General features: G+C 44.2%; 1 protein-coding gene across 6 annotated transcripts in view; it reads left to right on the forward strand.

Moving 5' to 3' along the window:
- TEX10 (testis expressed 10) overlaps positions 1–15,829 on the forward strand; it is a 721,463-nt gene that overhangs the window by 56,677 nt on the left and 648,957 nt on the right. For all 6 annotated transcript variants that reach the window (XM_073555731.1, XM_073555732.1, XM_073555730.1 and 3 more), the window contains one exon: positions 8,996–9,242. In XM_073555731.1, coding sequence (XP_073411832.1) covers positions 8,996–9,242 — 247 coding nt within the window. The remainder of the gene's footprint in view (positions 1–8,995; positions 9,243–15,829) is intronic.

The raw sequence follows: 15,829 nt of genomic DNA on the forward strand, positions 1-15,829 counted from the left end.
CTGCTGAGCCCCAACGTGTGCCCAAACAGTGGTTCCCCCCCACATATGGGGTACCAGCGTACTCAGGACAAACTGGACAACAACTTTTGGGGTCCAATTTATCCTAGTACCCTTGTGAAAATAAAAAATGGCCAACTAAAAAAATTTTTTTTAGGAAAAAATTTTTTTTTTATTTTCACTGCTCTGCATTATAAACTTCTGTGAATCACCTGGGGGTTCAAAGTGGTCACTATGCATCTAGATAAGTTCCTTAGGGGGTCTAGTTTCCAAAATGGGGTCATTTGTGGGGGAGCTCCAAAGTTTAGGCACACAGGGGCTCTCCAAACACGACATGGTGTCCGCTAACGATTGGAGCTAATTTTCATTTCAAAAAGTCAAATGGCGCTCATTCCCTTCTGCGCCCTGCCGTGCACCCAAACAGTGCCCCCCCCCCCCACATATGGGGTACCAGCATACTCAGGACAATCTGGACAACAACTTTTGTGGTCCAATTTCTCCTGTTACCCTTGTGAAAATAAAAAATAGCGTGCTAAAAAATCATTTTTGAGGAAAAAAAATGATTTTTTATTTTCACTGCTCTATGTTATAAACTTTTGTGAAGCACTTGGGGGTTCAAAGTGCTCACTACACATCTAGATAAGTTCCTTAAGGGGTCTAGTTTCCAAAATGGGGTCACTTGTGGGGGAGCTCCAATGTTTAGGCACACAGGGGCTCTCCAAACACGACATGGTGTCCGATAACGATTGGAGCTAATTTTCCATTCAAAAAGTCAAATGGCGCTCCTTCCCTTCCGGGCCCTGCCGTGCACGCAAACAGTGGTTTATGACCACATATGAGGTATCGGTGTACTCAGGAGAAATTGCCCAACAAATTTTAGGATCCATTTTATCCTGTTGCCCATGTGAAAATGAAAAAACTGAGGCTAAAAGATAATTTTTGTGAAAAAAAGTACTTTTTTTTTTTTTTTTTTATGGATCAATTTGAGAAGCACCTGGGGGTTCAAAGTGATCACTGTGCATCTAGATAAGTTCCTTGGGGGGTCTAGTTTCCAAAATGGGGTCACTTGTGGGGGAGCTCCAGTGTTTAGGCACACAGCGACTCTCCGAACGCGACATGGCAAGCGTTAAATATTCCAGCATATTTTCCATTCAAAAAGCCAAATGGCGCTCCTTCCCTTCTGAGCCCTGCCGTGCGCCCAAACAGTGGTTTTTGACCACATATGAGGTATCGGTGTACTCAGGGGAAATTGCCCAACAAATTTTAGGATCCATTTTATCCTGTTGCCCATGTGAAAATGAAAAAATTGATGCTGAAAGAAAATTTTTGTTGGAGAAATTAAAATGTCCTTTTTTTCCTTCCATGTTGCTTTAGTTCCTGTGAAACACCTAAAGGGTTAATAATCTTCTTTAATGTAGTTTTGAGTAGCTTGAGGGGTGCAGTTTTTAGAATGGTGTCACTTTTGGGTATTTTCTGCCATATAGACCCCTCAAAGTGACTTCAAATGTGAGGTGGTCCCTAAAAAAAATGGTTTTGTAAATTTTGTTGTAAAAATGAGAAATCACTGGTCAACTTTTAACCCTTATAACTTCCTAACAAAAAAATATTTTGCTTCCAAAATTGTGCTGATGTAAAGTAGACATGTGGGAAATGTTATTTAGTAACTATTTTGTGTCACATAACTCTCTAGTTTAACAGAATAAAAATTCAAAATTTGAAAATTGCGAAATTTTCAAAATTTTCGCCAAATTTCTGATTTTTTCACAAATAAACGCAAAAATTATCGATCTAAATTTACCACTAACATGAAGCCCAATATGTCACGAAAAAACAATCTCAGAATCGCTAGGATGCGTTGAAGCGTTCCAGAGTTATTACCTCATAAAGGGACACTGGTCAGAATTGCAAAAAATGGCCAGGTCATTAAGGTCAAAATAGGCTGGGTCATGAAGTGGTTAAACATCCATGTTTGTTAACTAATTTGGCTAAACAAAATATATATATATATTTTAAGAAACTTAGACTGTCAGCCCAGCCGACACATGAAAAACTTAAATACTACTGTCCCTGCTGTCCTCTGTAGCTCACTTGTCGTCGTCATCTTCATCATCATCTTCTCCTTTGTTCCTATTCATAATCTGGAAAAGAAAAACAAGCTTTCCTGCTTTATTGGGTCCCAACCGATTTCTCAATTTAGAATGAATGAGTCCAAAGGAAGAGAATATTCTTTCAACGCCTGCAGAAGAAGCTACTGCTGTTAAAAGTGAAATCATTACTTGAACAGTCTCTAAATCCAAGCGCTTAAGTGACTTCCACCAGTTTACTGGTGTGACCTTCCTTAAAATATCTTCAGCAAACATATATTTCTTGAATGGTTCCCCCTTAGCTCTGAAGTTTATTATAGTTGGCATTAAAGATGGATGATTGCTGGATACCCATGTCATAGCTAACTCCTCTTCCTCAGCACTTAGGTTTTGACCCCGATATTGGATATTGACAATATTTGCCAAAAAATGAGCTGGAGTCAGTGCTTGTCCCATTCGTTTGTTTACTGCTTGTAATTTAATTCTGTCCATGTGTAGTTCTGTTTTTAAGTGTTCACTCAGTTCCTTCCAAATTTCAACAGCATCCGCAATAAAACAGCTATTTTTCTGTATTTTGTTTAAAGCTTGAGAGATGGGTTTCAGGAAGCTCAGCATATGTTCAACATTTCTCTTAAGCCCAATGTTGAGGATTTTGGCCGTGACAGTGCCATCTATTTTATCTCGATTTTCTTCACAAAGTGTCATCAGAATAGGCCAGTTTTTGATATACTGCCCAAAACCGTCCACCACAGAGTTCCATCTAACATCTTGTGGGAGCGTTAGCTTGGTTCCACCCATCCTTTTCAGAGCTGCTGCAGCAAAATGATTATTACGGAAGTATTTAGCAATTTCAACAACATTAGCCTTTATTTCTGGAACACTTAAGTCTTTGGCTAAGAGGTGCAGCAAATGAGCGCTGCAACCATATGTTATTAGCAGCTTTGTATTCCCTCCCTGCTCTTCTAAATCTCTTCTCATCTTGGATACGTTTGCAGCATTGTCAGTGACCAAACTGCGTACTAGACATTTGAATTTTTGTTCACATGTCGTTATAGCTTTTACTGCCACTTCTTGTAAGTATTCTGCTGTGTGTGCATTTCCTGACGTATCAGTTGTTTGTGCAAGGAAGACTTTACCTTCTTCTGTTGTTATACAAGCACATACAATAGGATCATTGTGGACATTATTCCACCCATCAATACTTAGGTTAACAATTTTACCCTCCAGAGCTGTTGCACATTGCTCCATTTCTCTGTCATACACTTGATCCAGCAGTTTCCCTGCAACATCAGCTCTGCTGGGTGGACTGTATCCTGGTCTCAGTGACTGAACCATATTAATGAAATGTGGGTTCTCAGTCAGACGGAAAGAAGAGTTCGTTGCATAAATAAACTGGGCAATTTTTTCATCAATCAACTCTTTTTCTAATCTGCTAGTTCTTATCACAAACCTATCTATGGTGGTTCCAGGAGGTAAAGGTTTTTTCTTCCTTTTGGGTGATGGTGATATGTGTCTGTGGGTGTCTGATGATGATGATGCTGCTGCTGCTAATGAAGCACTATCCTGGATGGATAACTCTGAAACTGTAGAACAGGATGATGGTGATCTTGGAGGTGGATAGTTTCCAGAATCCATGAATTCCCCTAAACAAAAAAAGTCAATGCTGTTATTTTATTGTTTATACAATTTCTGCTTATTTTACACAACACATCACTGCCCCTGCCCCAAAAGGAATATTTGTTTTTCTTCATAACTGTACCAAATGACAGTAACATGCAGTAATAATAAGAAATATAATTTTTCTCACACATGACAGTTCAGTCTTTAGAAATAGGATTCAATAAAAATGTTTACCAACCTGAAGATCCTGCCTGTTCAGAAGTGTTTCTTCGGTCATCTTCATCGCCGCACTTCTCATGATGTTGCCTCATTCGCGCCACCAGGCCTTGCATCTCTTTGTTGCATCGTTTGCATTTTGCACGCATGCCTGCCTTACCGATAGGCGAAGGAGCTTCATTAAAATATTCCCAAACTGGGTCTCTTTTACGGCCTGCTGCCATTATAAGGAAAGAATGTAATAAACCTCAGATCGTACACACAAACAGATCCAGACTTGTCTGTCTGTGGCTATGCTGCAGTATTGTGCTCAAAGTTTCACTTTCATTTTCTTGTCTGCTTGCCCTTCCTCCTCCTCACACTTAGATTCACATTCTTCTTGTGTTGTGCAGATCTATTCCACTCCAAACAATCAGAAACATATTGTCTAACTTCTTGGACTTGGCACTGAAGGGGTTGATTCTGTATTCATAGGTTTGTAGAACAATAGGATTAAGGTCTTTTTCTCAACTCTGTTCATGTTGTAACATTTTTGCCGTGAAGAAGAGGCTGGGACCTCTGCGGAGTCAAATTCAGTTTTGAGAACTGCGTAAGTAAAGCGAGCGTCTGTGATAATATAGGAGAGAAAGTGCCCACTAATCCGATAGAAACCTCTGGAAGAGCATGGCATTGTGAAGGTTACACATATACAGCCTTTATTCTACTGAGTTAAACAACTCCGCTTTATCTCATGATGGAAGAACCTTTGGATGGTAAAATATTTTCCTCAAAAAGCAGTTTATTGAAAAAAATCCGATTTAAATAAAAAAAATCCGATTTTTTTTTTTTTATTTTTTTTTTTAAAAAAACATTGATTTTTATCCACCCTGGAATGGTATCACTTTTGGGTATTTTCTGTCATATACACCCCTCAAAATGATTTTAAATATGTGGTCCCTAAAAAAAAAAAAAAAAAAAATGGTTTTGTAAAAATGAGAAATCGCTGGTCAACTTTTAACCCTTATAACTTTCTAACAGAAAAAAAATTTGTTTCCAAAATTGTGCTGATGTAAAGTAGACATGTGGGAAATGTTGTTTATTAAGAAATGTGTGACATATCTCTCTGATTTAAGGGCATAAAAATTTAAAGTTTGAAAATTGCAAAATTATATAAATTTTCGCCATATTTCCGTTTTTTCATAAGTAAACACAAGTCATATCGAAGAAATTTTACCACTTCCATGAAGTACAATATGTCACAAAAAGCAATCTCAGAATCTGCGGGATCCGTTAAAGCGTTAGTTATAACCTCATAAAGGGACAGTGGTCAGAATTGTAAAAATTGGCCTGGTCATTAAGCTGCAAATTGGCTCTGTCACTAAGGGGTTAATATGTTTTAAGAGGGGGGGAATCACTTTTTCATACAGGACCCTGTAGGTTTGGATTGCTTTCTCCTTTAACCCCTTAACGACCGCCGATATGCCTTTTAACGGCGGTAATTAAGGGTACTTAAACCACAGCGCCGTGAATTCACGGCGCTGTGGAGTAAGTAAATAGCGCCCCCCAGTGTCGTATTACAGAGGGTAGCCGAGACCCCAGAGAACATGAATCGGGTTGGTTTTTACCGACCCTGCTTTTGCGATTGCCGTTATTAACACTATAATGGCGATCACAAAAAGCCGCGATTTTGCATTTAAATTCTCTTTCCTCTGATGTGATCGCACATCAGAGGAGAGAGAAATAGGGTCCCTGATTTCCCCCACCCCCCCTCCCGGTACATCTCCGTGCTCCAGGGTCCCCTCCTGGTGGTCCTGCGTCCTGCCGGTGGGCGCCGCCATCTTGGATCCAGAGAAAATGGCGGGTGCATACGCAGTGCGCCCGCCAGGAATCTGCAGGCTCCGGCTGGCAGATTCCATTCATTCATTTTGATCACTATGATAAACTATCATAGTGATCAAAATAAAAAAAATAGTAAATAACCCCCCCCGTTTATCACCCCCTTAGGCTAGTTTCATACTAGCGTTTATGAGCGCAGCGACGGCCTGCGCACGGCCGCCGCTAAGCCCCTCCCCTGCCGCGCCTCTGCCGGTAGCTCCGCCTACCGGCGCATAACGCTGCATGCGTCCTGCGTTCCCTATCTTTATCACTGGGGGCGCAGGCCGTGCTCAATATGCGTTTGGCGGCGCATACGCCTTTTTGACGGTGCGCCGGCGCAACCAAACTGCAGCAGGTTGCGTTTGGCGCTGGTCAGCGCACCGTCAAAAGGACGCATGCGCCGCCAAACGCATATTGCGCACGGCCTGCGCCCCCAGTGATAAAGATAGGGGACGCATGCAGCGTCATGCGCCGGTAGGCGGAGGCGCTGCAGGGGGCGGGGCTTAGCGGCGGCCATGCGCAGGCCGTCGCTGCGCTAATAAACGCTGGTGTGAAACTAGCCTTAGTTAGGCAAGCATAATAAAATAAAGAAAATCTTTTTTTTTTTTTTTTTTTTTTTTGCATTTTTCCGTTAGGGCTAGGGTTAGAATTAGGGTTAGGGCGAATTAGGATTAGCGTTAGGGGTGTGTTGGGGTTAAGGTTTGAGCAATAATTGAGGGGTTTCCACTATTTACCAACTTTGTGGGTCTAAAAATTGTGGGCTAAAAAATCATTGAGGAAAAAAAATATTTTTAGTTTTCACAGCTCTACGTCTATAAACTTTTGTGAAGCACTTGGGGGTTCAAAGTGCTCACCACATATCTAGATAAGCTCCTTCGAGGGTCTAGTTTCCAAGATGGGATCATTTTTGGGGGGTTTATACTGTTTAGTCACATCAGGGGCTCTGCAAACGCAACGTGACGCCGCAGACCATTCCATCAAAGTCTGCATTCCAAAATGGCACTCCTTCCCTTCCAAGCTCTCCCATGCACCCAAACAGTGGTTCCCCCCCACATATGGGGTATCAGCGTACTCGGGACAAATTGCAGAAAAACTTTTGTGGTCCAATTTCTCCTGTTAGCCTTGTGAAAATAAAAAATAGCGGGCTAAAAAATCATTTTTGAGGAAAAAAAAATTATTTTTAATTCTCGGCTCTACGTTATAAACTTCTGTGAAGCACTTGAAGGTTCAAAGTGCTCACCACACATCTAGATAAGTTCTTTAAGGGGTCTGTTTTCCAAAATGGGGTCACTTGTTGGGGATTTCCACTGTTTAGGAACATCATTGACTCTCCAAACGCAACATGGCATCCGATCTCAATTCCAACCAATTCTGTGTTGAAAATGTCAAAACGGGCTCCTTCCCTTGCGAGCTCTGCCGTGCGCTGAATTTGTGTGACACGTCTCTCTGATTTAAGGGCATAAAAATTTAAAGTTTTATAATTGCAAAATTTTCGCCATATTTCCGTTTTTTTCATAAACACAAGACTTATCGAATACATTTTACCACTAACATGAAGTACAATCTGTCACGAAAAAACAGTCTCCGAATCAGCAGGATCCGTTAAAGCGTTATTTATAACCTCATAAAGTGACATTGGTCAGAATTGTAAAAATTGGCCTGGTCATTAAGCTGCAAACTGGCTCTGTCACTAATGGGTTAATAGTAGACTTTCATTTATAAACTCCATTTTTTGTTTACCTCTGTTATCTTTGTCTAAGGCCAGTTTCGCATAGCGTTAACACTGCCCGTTCAATGCATAGCGTTGACGGGCTGCGTTAACGCTATAGCATAACGCGATATGCGTTATGCTATACCGCTAGCGCTGATGCTTCATCAGCACTAGCGGTGAAGGAGCATCAGACGCTGCAGCCCGCGTCCGAGGCTCTGTCATTGAATAGCGGCACGTCGCGGACACGTGCCGTTTTACGGCATGCGTCGCGATGCGCCACATAATGGGGGTCTATGGCGGCGTTAACGGACTGCGTTACACTGCGCTATACCGCGATGTAAAGCAGTCCGTTTAACGAACTGCCATAACGCAGGGTGACCCTGGCCTAATATTTACATTTGTTTTATGATCTGAAAACATTGAAGTGTGACAAAACATGCAAAAGAATAAAGCAGAAGAAATCACGAAGGGGCAAACACTTTTTCACACAACTGTACATGTATGCATTAAAGTGTCCAGTGTCTGATTTATGTGTCCCGTGACTTGGGCATATGACTCTATTGTCACGTTCTCTATAAACTCGATAATACATGTGGTGAAGTGAACGTAAGACCGGGTTTTGGCACAAATTAAGCCATATTTTGCTGCAGATAGCTTAGTAAATTAGTTTTATTGTGTTAAGAATTATCGAAGATCAGAACATCGGTTGAAAAGGTAGGTATTGCTGTAAAGTAACTAAGTTTTATTTGACTTCTGATGCCTCTGCTGCTTTTTGTGGTCCTTCTTATTACAGGGCAGCAGCTGTGACTTCCTATCTATAACGTGTGACTACTGAAGCCAATCCCTGGCACCTGTCTCAGTGGTCACTCTAGTGCAGCAGGCATATTACATCTTTTTAATTTATTAAGTTGTATTTGTTTCTAATAATGGCACCGTTAAAAGTATTTTCAAAGACCGATGGCCTATTCGAAGACCTATTGCCTATTCGAAGGATAGATGATCAATCGGGGTGCTGGATTTGATATTGATGAACTGTTAGCTGGTATCAAAGTCTCTGGAAGTTCAATGCATGAAGCCTAAACTCCAAAGCTCTGTCAACTATGCACCAACCATTGTCTTGTAAAGCCACTCCGCTTTTGTAATTGTAAATGAGAGCAGTGCTGCAGCACTCACGACCAGCAACTACACAGTTTACTGTATCTGTGATGTTCAGGCTCCGAACTTTGTACTTCCGGCAGATGTGAGACCAGCTAACAGCTGATCGATTGGGCTACTGAGTATTGTATTTCCCTGATAATAATGAATTATTTTGTGTCATTTAAAAAGTTATACTGAACAAATTCAGAAAATCTTTGTGGGGTGGATGTCTGCAATGTGTGATGGGAATGTTGGTTTGCTACACACATGGGCTCCTGCTGAAGCAGTCTATGTATCTTTGCATTTTATTGCGCTTTATTTTGGTCTTGTAGTGGAAGACTGTTTTGAGTTGTTAAATTCTCTTTCTTTTATTAAGGATGATGGCAGCCGTTACTACCAGCAAAGATGAATGTTTCTCCTCTTCATACAACTTGAAAGAGTTTATTCAAGCTGTTGTTCCAATATTGATTGAATGTTGGGTTGAGGAGGCCCCTGAAGAGATTCTGGGCGATGTTTGCAAAAAATCTCTGGAACCCGTAGCGCATCATCTTCTACAACAGGTGCTGAGCATAATTTCTCTTCTCTGGAAGCTTAGTGAACTCCCGTATGAACCACAAAAAATGGTAACTTTTTTTTTTTTTTACCTTATTTTCAATTTTTTTGTATTCAATATCAATGGTCTTTACAAAAGTCAGGCTGGATCACCTCTCCTGGTTGAGGCCTTGTTCAGTCGCCCTTGAGTAACATATGTAATTATGCGTTGCTCCTGCTGTATGTTTATGAAGCTCTGCTTACAGGCTGAGTATTACCCAGTGTAAGGCCCCTTTCACATATCAGTTTTTCTTGCGTCAGTCACAATCCGTCAGCTCGACACATCCGTCGCAGATTGTGAAAAACTGATGCGACGGATCAGTTTTGTTCGCCGGATGCGGTGAAAAAACGGATCCGTCTCAATTTTTTTTTCATCCGTTTCTTCCATTTTTCGAGGCATCTGTTTTTTAAAAGCTGGCAATTCAGTGCGCTGTACAGTAAAATCACACTGACATGAATCGTAAAAATAGATATATACACAGAATACATATATTTCATTGAGACGCATATATATATATCAAAACGATTTATGTATGTCAGTGTTTAATCAATTTAGTAGTTTGTTAGGAAAAATTTGGAACTCTAGGGGTTAAATTTAAGGCTGTAATTGCGGAAAAAAATTGCGTGGACTCCCGCGCAATTTTCTCCGCCAGAGAGGGAAAATCAGTGAGTGAGGGCAGATATTAATAGCCTTGAGCGGGATCATTGTTTCTCTAGTCACCTTCCACGACAGCTACATCGGAGGATGTCTTCCCCTGCCCTAATAGGAGACAGGAACATGAAGAGGTTAAATACCCCTCCCCTTCCTGCAACCACCAGTGTTTTCCTGTCCCCTATGGGGCATGAAGAGGTCTACGATGGTGCTGCCGTGGACGGCGATCGGGAGCACCCCACGCCCAGTATCAGCTGGGATACCTGTCAAGATGCCGGGCAGCCGAGGTCGGGGGCCTTGCTCCCCTCCTCGCTGTCCCTATGCGTTCCACGGTGGAGCGCACGCGCGCCGGGGGGGCGCGTTGCTCCTTGGACCGGCGGTCACATTCTGGGGCGTCCTCATGTGGTTCCCCCCATTGGGCCAAAGGGAGGAGGAGGTGCACAAACAACGCTGGACCCTCGATCTTTCAAGGTCCGGGTGAGGAGATCACCAGGTAAGACACCTGTCTGACACTGACTGTAGACGCATGGACGGTGACAAGCCCTCTTTCTCTGCGTCGTCAGAGCCCAGCGTACCCCCTCCTACTGTAATTAGTAGGCGTCGGCCCTGGCTATCCAGTATTTACTAAAATGGCGTAGCATATCTCTCTCTCTCTCTCTCTCTCTCTCTCTCTCGCTCTCTCTCTCTAATATGGGGAGAAAAGGTCTCTGACCCTATGAGAACCAGCCACAAGTGTAAAGTGTGTGCTGCCAGACTCCCTCGACATACGGGGAAAGCTCTGCCCGTCCTGTACGGAGAGGTCCTTCGCGCTGAGCAGCCCTCTCTCTTGGATAGCATCAAATCCCTCATGATACAGGAGGTTCACTCCTCTGTTGTGAGTTCATTTTCCCCTTCGTCACTGAGGTCTGGTGAACTCCCTATTCTGGTAAAGGAAGGTAATGAGCCTGATTATCAGGCACCTGAGCCTAATGAGGATGACTGGCTGAGTGGAGTCACGGACTGGATATAAGGCTGCCGACGCCCTTCTGCCCTGCGGGTGAGTTCTCTGTGGACTTCTAGGACACCAGTCTGATTCCTGCTCCTCTAAAGCTAAGTGTTCTGTTTTGCCTGTTAGCTTTTTTTGTTTTGTTTTTTGTTTCCCTTGCTTTTCTGTATTCTGCCATTCCCTGCTGGGGTGAGCTGAATCTCCTTTTGCCTGTAGCTCTGTCTTCAGAATATTCCTGAGTACTGACATAGCTTTTTTGAAGCCTGGCGTCTTCAGGGCCTTTTTCACTGTCAGTCTGTTGGCTCTTATTTTCATAGGGTTTTTCACGGATTGCAGACAGCAGCCTTCCTGTCCTTTTCTATCTAGTTAGCTTGGGCCCCGTCTTTGCTCAGTCTATCTTTCTATCTGTGTTAGTATTTTCATCTTGCTTCACTGTCATTATATGTTGGGGGCTGCCTATTGCTTTGGGGTCTGCTCTGGGGCAGTTTAGATTTCCCCTTTCTTTCTTTAGGCCTATTTAATTCTCCGGCTGTGATCGAGGGGTCTAGGGCATCGTAGGAACCCCCCACGGCTACTGCTAGTTATGTTGATAGGTTCAGGGGTCTGCAATCCGATAGCTGCCAACTTCTCTGGTTTTCTGGACTTACCTAGCATTTCTGTTTTTGCCTCCTACGGTGACTCAATCATAACACTCCTCCATGGCTCCCTTTTCCCAGACCGCCTCCCTCTAGGAGGAGGAAGAAAGCTCTGATAGAATCTGACTCTGATAGAATCTGAAGAAATTCAGTCCTCTGATTCAGGGGACGCTCGGGAAATTGAGGGTTCCTCTTCCACATCCACCCCTAAAACCAGGGAACAAGAAATATCACTTGGTTCCGAGAATGTGGTGAGCTAGTCAGTATGGTTAAGAGCACCATAGAAGTGGAGGAGGAAGAAGTTAAATACACGGTACAGGACGAGATGTTGGGCTGAAGCCCAGAGAAGGTGTCCTGTACACAAGAACATACAGAATCTGAAAAAAAGGAGATATATATATATATATATATATATATATATATATATATATATTAGCAGTAGCTAACTGTGGTTAGTTATAGAAAATTATAATTATCCTCCATCCCATAGTCCCGTGCCCATATACCCATCACACATCCTCCGTCCCATGCCCATATACCCATCATACATATTCTCCATCCCATAGTCCCATGCTCATATACCCATCATACATATTCGCCATCCCATAGTCGAGTGCCCATATACCCATCACACATCCTTCATCTCATAGTCCCGTGCCCATATACCTATCATACATATCCTCCATCCCATAGTCCCGTGCCCATATACCCATCATACATATCCGCCATCTCATAGTCCCGTGCCCATATACCCATCATACATATCCTCCATCCCATAGTCCAGTGCCCATATACCCATCACACATCTTCCATCCCATAGTCCCGTGCCCATATACCCATCAAACATATCCTCCATCCCATAGTCCAGTGCCCATATACCCATCACACATCCTCCAACCCATAGTCCCGTGCCCATATACATATCCGCCATCCCATAGTCTCGTGCCCATATACCCGTCATACATATCCTCCATCCCATAGTCCCGTGCCCATATACCCATCATACATATCCGCCATCTCAGTCCCGTGCCCATATACCCATCATACATATCCTCCATCCCATAGTCCAGTGCCCATATACCCATCACACATCTTCCATCCCATAGTCCCGTGCCCATATACCCGTCAAACATATCCTCCATCCCATAGTCCAGTGCCCATATACCCATCACACATCCTCCATCCCATAGTCCCGTGCCCATATACATATCCGCCATCCCATAGTCTCGTGCCCATATACCCGTCATACATATCCTCCATCCCATAGTCCCGTGCCCATATACCCATCATGCATATCCGCCATCTCATAGTCCTGTGCCCATATACCCATCATACATATCCTCCATCCCATAGTCCCGTGCCCATATACCCATCACACATCTTCCATCCCATAGTCCCGTGCCCATATACATATCTGCCATCCCATAGTCTCGTGCCCATATACCGTCATACATATCCTCCATCCCATAGTCCAGTGCCCATATACCCATCACACATCCTCCATCCATAGTCCTGTGCCCATATACCCATCATACATATTCTCCATCCCATAGTCCCGTGCCCATATGCCCATCATACATATTCGCCATCCCATAGTCGAGTGCCCTTATACCCATCACACATCCTCCATCCCATAGTCCCGTGCCCATATACCCGACATACATATCCTCCATCCTATAGTCCAGTGACCATATACCCATCACACATCCTCCATCCCATAGTCCCATGACCATATACATATCCGCCATCCCATAGTCCCGTGCCCATATACCCATCAAACATATCCTCCATCCCATAGTCCAGTGACCATATACCCATCACACATCCTCCATCCCATAGTCCCGTGCCCATATACATATCCGCCATCCCATAGTCCCGTGCCCATATACCTGTCATACATATCCTCCATCCCATAGTCCAGTGCAAAAATATACCCATCACACATCCTCCATCCAATAGTCAACCATTATGACATCATAATGAGCGGCGGCGGGGCTTGCAACCTATGATGACATCAGCGTCACCATGGCAACCATTGTGACATAATGAGGGGCGGGGCTTGATACGCACACACTGCTTCCCCAGTATGCAAATAGGGGCATTATGACATCATAATGAGGGGCGGGGCTTGACACGCACACGCTTTTTCCCCAGTATGTAGATGGGGGCAAAATTGTTTGGTGAATTGGAACGCGGGTTTAAAATTTCACCTCACAACATAGCCTAGGACGCTCTCGGGGTCCAGACGTGTGACTGTGCCAAATTTTGTGGCTGTACCTGCGACGGTGCGGATGCCAATCCCGGACACACACACACACACACACACACACACACACACACACACACACACACACACACACACACACACACACACACATACATACATACATACATACATACATACACACATACATACACACTTTGAGCTTTATATATTAGATATATAAAAAAAAAGCCTATCCCTTTGCGGGCTCCTCCCAGCTCAAAGATCCAATGGATCGAGGAAAAATATATATATATATATATATATATATATATATATATATATATATATATATATATATATATATTTGAGAGCTTATCAGGGAAGTCCTGGGACACCTCTACAAATCTGCTAGAAGCTAATATGACTTTCACATGCCCTGTCTCTGTGATTACACACAGACTCAGGGCACCTTAGGGGGAAAGATACCTGACGCCCTACCCCTACTGCAGAAAGCAGCGAGGTTCCTAGCCGATGCTTCCGCTGGCGGTCGCAAAACAACTTGAGACCAGGCCGGGACCAGGAAGACCAGCCTGTAATTCGCAGGTCTCGGGTAATTCTTTAATGCACCGGCTCTTCTAGGCTGAGCGTGACTGCTCTCACCAGGTCCGGGTAGCCGCAAAAGTGGCCGTCCTTTCTAACTCCTCTAGAGCAGTGGCCTGGTTAAAATCCTAAGGGAGGCGACTTATCTCCAAATAGTGCGCCATCCCCTTCCAGGGCCACTATGGGTTCAAACCTGTCCTGGATAACATCCTGGACACAGCTTCGGACAAAAGGATCTCTTCCGAAACCTAGAAATCCTAGGAGACAGATTTTTCGTCCCTCCCGTGACCAAACCTCTGTCAACAGCTAATCTAAGCTGAATTTGCATGCCCTCATCAGACCATAGCCGCTAAGTAGCTTGAGGCTGGGCCAGTACCGGCATGAGAGACTGCCTGGGAATCCCTGGTCTTGTTGACATACTCAGGAATAGTATAGGAGGGCAAGGGCAGGAACATCCTTGTCCCTAACCATCAACAGACCCCAGATAAGCAATGACGCCCGGTTGGGGGTCGTCTCTCGCTCTTTTTCACCCGCTGGCAGTCCATCTCCACAAATCAGTGGGTCCATCGTACCATATAAGATGGAGTAAAAATTGGGTTTGAGAGTCCTTCCCTGTAATGCTTAGAGGTAACCTCCCTACAGCCTCCACACCTTCAGGGCTCCTTACCAAAGATCTGCTCCAGTAGAACGCGTGGGTGCCAAAGCGGGAGAAGGACATGGCCATTACGCACGTCCCTTCCTGGTGGGGAAGCCATCAGAGAAGAACCAAATCATAAACCCAAAGCCAATAAACAAATCGGTCCGGTACAGGCAATTCAAAATGGTGTCAATCAGGGGCAGTCCTGCTCATTGGACAGAGCTGGGTTATGGCAACGGTAGAGCTGAAGGGTGCATATTACCATGTGCCTATCCATCCGACCACGTATCTCTCCAAGATCATGGCGGATGCAGTGATTTTCATCCGGCGCAAGGGGATAGGCGTTATCCCATATCTGGACGACTTCCTCTTCTCTATACCTTCTATATCATGCCAGAAGATGGACGTAGGAAAGACCCCGGGGACATTAAGATCCCTGGGTTGGATACAGAACCTGGTCTATCCCTCCACGAGAAGCTTCTGGGAGTTCTCTCGGACTCGAGGGGAAAGATATCCTTCCTACCTATGGTTTGTCAGGTCAACCTTGTCCACCAGGAACCTGGTTCAGGACTAGCGGGCACTGACCCTCAGTCAATGTATGCTCTAGGATCTCGGACCACATGCACCCAGGCGGTTTCTTGGGCTCAGGCCCACAAAGCCACGTGCTTTTACATTCCAGGATCCGCCTGGCCTGCGTGGCTACAAATTCCATTGTCCTGAAGGATTCCCCCTCCATGGTAGGTTAGTCCGGCCCTGAGGTGGTGGTTGAACTACCGAAAATCTTCAGGAGTCAGCCAGATTCAGCTTCCCCTGAAAACACTCCGCTCAGATGCCAGCCAACGAGGATGGGGCGCAGTAGTAGAGAGATCCTATTTTCAGGGGCGATGGCTGCCGAGCATCAGCA

This window comes from Dendrobates tinctorius, unplaced genomic scaffold, assembly GCF_039654945.1.
Source record: "Dendrobates tinctorius isolate UK_male_01 unplaced genomic scaffold, ASM3965494v1 ptg000229l, whole genome shotgun sequence".
NCBI classification, from domain to species: domain Eukaryota; kingdom Metazoa; phylum Chordata; class Amphibia; order Anura; family Dendrobatidae; genus Dendrobates; species Dendrobates tinctorius.